Raw genomic sequence first — 3,242 nt, 5'->3', positions numbered from 1 at the left:
GGGGGGGGGGCGATGGGCGTTCGCCCGAAATCGCGGCATTTGAGACCTGGAGAGCGTGGGATGATGAGTGAGCGAGGGGGGGGGAGGAGAGGAGTGAAATGTGGGAGGAAAGAGAGCAAAGTCATACGGGATGCTGGCTGGATCGTCTATTGGCATTACCAGTGCAAGACTAACCTCTTCGTTTGTTTCGTTACAGATATCCGTACTGCGGAAGCAGAACAGTGAGTTGCAGAGAGACGCTCACGAGTTCCGGACCAAGGCTAATAATTCCGTAAGTCATCCGCTTAAGATTGTCGATTAGTACGCAAGCTGTTCGCCTAAATTCATTGGCTGCTCGCGGCGGTGAGCCATGCGACGGTGGTCTTCTCACTTTGTTAAATCTTAACGCTTGGACAATGTAGGAAAATAACTTTTTCTTATTTACATTTTCCGCTTAGTCTAACGAGCGTTCAATACATCCTCGCCATACAATGCCAACGGACATGTATTTTAAACTGGCTTATTCCAAGTTGTTATACGTGTTTATCCCTATAACTGCTTATTGTGTATAACTGTCGATATGTGAAGAAGATTGTACAAGTAAAGTTTCTGTATATTATTTGAGTGTTAAGTAGAAGGACGGCTAGCCTTACCTACAGGCTAAGATTCATTCCAAGATTATCTTTTTATATTCTAAGCGGTGAGTCATTCCAGATACGAAGTGACAATAATTTTGCTCTATAAGATTCAATATGTGTAAGTCTAATTATTCATGTTGACATTATTACTATGCATAATGAATTATACATGAGAAACGCATAAGAAAAAATTTAGAGCCTTAGTAGAGTGCTCGGTTATTATGGGTCAGGGATGCGGGTCCTGTATTTTCATCGAAATCCTCGTGTCATTATTGTACGAACAATAATTTAATCCTCGTTTAATCATAACATCGGTCTTCCACTATTCCACGTACAAATTGAATGCATAGCAATCAATATATAATGAAAATGCAATGGCTATGTAAGTATTTATTACTGAAAATTCGTCCGAAGGAAAAAATATTTTTAGTTAGCGATTAAAAGTGCGATAAGAAAGAGGCTTTAATTTGTAATGACAATAAATATGATATAACAATATATTATCTTAACAAGTAAAATTATAAATATTACGATAAATTTGTTTAGACGAGTCGAGCATTATATAAGGTTTTAATATTAATAACTTTGAAATTAATCGAAATATAGTCTTATTCGACACGTTAAATTAAAAACTTTAATTTATTATTTTATCCATTATTGTAAAATATTTTATCTAGTTCACTTAATATATATATATATATATATATATATATATATATATACACACACACACATATATGTGCATACGTAACTTTAATAGTTGCGATAGTCTATGTGGGAAAAACTGATTCTCATCGGGCGATTGGCATTAAATTTATTGGGCGATTATTTTACAAAAGTTTGCAGATAATTTAATTATTAATTAAAATTTAATTTACGCTCCTCTTACCTCGATATAAACATCGAGAAAAGTTTCCAAAACATTTTAAAATTCTTCGTATTAAGGACTTTGTTTATTACAAACGTAAAGCTAACTTGTAGCGCTATAAAATATGACATTAATTAATAATCTAAGATTTTTTTTTTTTTTTGTTGTTTTTTTTTTTTTTGTCATTTAATAATCACAAGTTTGATAATTTCGTAGTTACATTTGCAATTATTCTCGCAATTTTTGCTATACAATGAAATCAAAGTTGTAGCGTGAAACATATTTCCGATGCGGATAAATTCCATGCTCGCGCGAATTTATTAATCCACATTAAATATTTCTTATTTGTTTGTATTACAAGGAAAATTTAATTTTGTAATACATTTTATCGCTGTGATTTTCTTGTGTATTTAAATTTAATAAAACGATAGTGCAAAATCCATCCAGTCAGTTAAAAAATGATAATCTTTCCGTCGCTTGAATAAAGCTTCGTAGAAAAAGTTAATAGTCTTTGTATTTTATCGATTATTTTCTAATTACAAGAGATACCTTCGTATATTTAAATTGACGCAACTAGTTGATAAAAAATTCTACTTTAAATGATACTAATAGAAATGTTATGAATAATCATAACAATAACGGCGACGTCGATGACGCCGACGCTACGATGCAACAACAACAACAACAACAACAACAACAAAAACAATAACAACAACGACAATAACAGCTAATAAAAATAATTAATAATAGAAATTAACAATAATAATGAATAATTAATAATATGTAATAATAAATTCCATTGGATTATTTATCCTACTAATAAATGTTGAACAAAGAATTGTAATCGATGAAAGTGTAGCTAGAATTCACAAGTTATTCACCGTTACCACAATTAAGTATCGGTCTTGCGATGCAAGGAGAATAACATCCAAGTCATTTTTTATGCGGGTACCTTCCACAATTACCTACGTTGACTTTCAGCGTTGGTCGAACTAATGTAATTCCTACTCGATCGGTACCCTGTTTCTCTATATTTTTAAATTAAGTTTTAAAAATAGATATGCATTGTTTAGTATTTTGTAATAATTCAGTGCGCAGAGGGACTTTACAGCAATGACGGGTAATTTAATATTAAATGGATTTGCAAGAATTTATAAGACGAGAATATGAATAAATTAGCTAACTAAGTGAGAAAGGAATGAACATTTTCCACTTGATAATTTGACATTATAAGCTCGTCCTCGGGCCCCCTTCTTACATTTTCTAATTGCAATAATATACGTTTTTCGACTGTATAATTTGGTTGTCTCTTACTCGATGTATCGCATTAATAATTGATTATAGTACCGCGACATTTCGAATCCTGTAAATCATCAAATTTCGAAGCTGGCAACGAGCCGAATATGAAAGATAAAATGCCGGGCAAAAGGGCGAGGGAGGGACGGGATGGGAGGCGGTGGTGGGGTGAAAGAAGCAAAGTCAGAAGAAAAAAAATGAACGAGTCTCTGAGAAATTCGAACGTTTTCGAGTGTTTAAAAGCTGAAAGCACTCGCGGAAGAAGCGGCACATTCATTTCTTTCCTGCGGCGCGGCATATCTTGGACCGGCAAACAAAGGATCGGCCCTTGGTCTTGTGTATTTTTGACAGAGCTACTTCCCTCCGTCTCCTCCTACCCCTCTCCCCCTCGCCCCGTCAACGACCTCAAGCCACTATACTCGGCATAACACCGCAACGATGCCGCCTAACCCTCCCTCACA

General features: G+C 34.5%; 1 protein-coding gene across 1 annotated transcript in view; it reads left to right on the top strand.

Annotated features, from left to right (window-relative positions):
• LOC105364317 (thyroid receptor-interacting protein 11) overlaps positions 1–3,242 on the top strand; it is a 65,629-nt gene that overhangs the window by 16,911 nt on the left and 45,476 nt on the right. The window contains exon 3 of the mRNA XM_011502215.1: positions 197–271. Coding sequence (XP_011500517.1) covers positions 197–271 — 75 coding nt within the window. The remainder of the gene's footprint in view (positions 1–196; positions 272–3,242) is intronic.

This window comes from Ceratosolen solmsi, unplaced genomic scaffold (assembly GCF_000503995.2).
Source record: "Ceratosolen solmsi marchali unplaced genomic scaffold, CerSol_1.0 scaffold31, whole genome shotgun sequence".
In the NCBI taxonomy this organism is placed as follows: domain Eukaryota; kingdom Metazoa; phylum Arthropoda; class Insecta; order Hymenoptera; family Agaonidae; genus Ceratosolen; species Ceratosolen solmsi.
The sequence above is the reverse complement of the archived record's forward strand: the minus strand, read 5'-3'. Positions and strand labels throughout refer to the sequence as shown.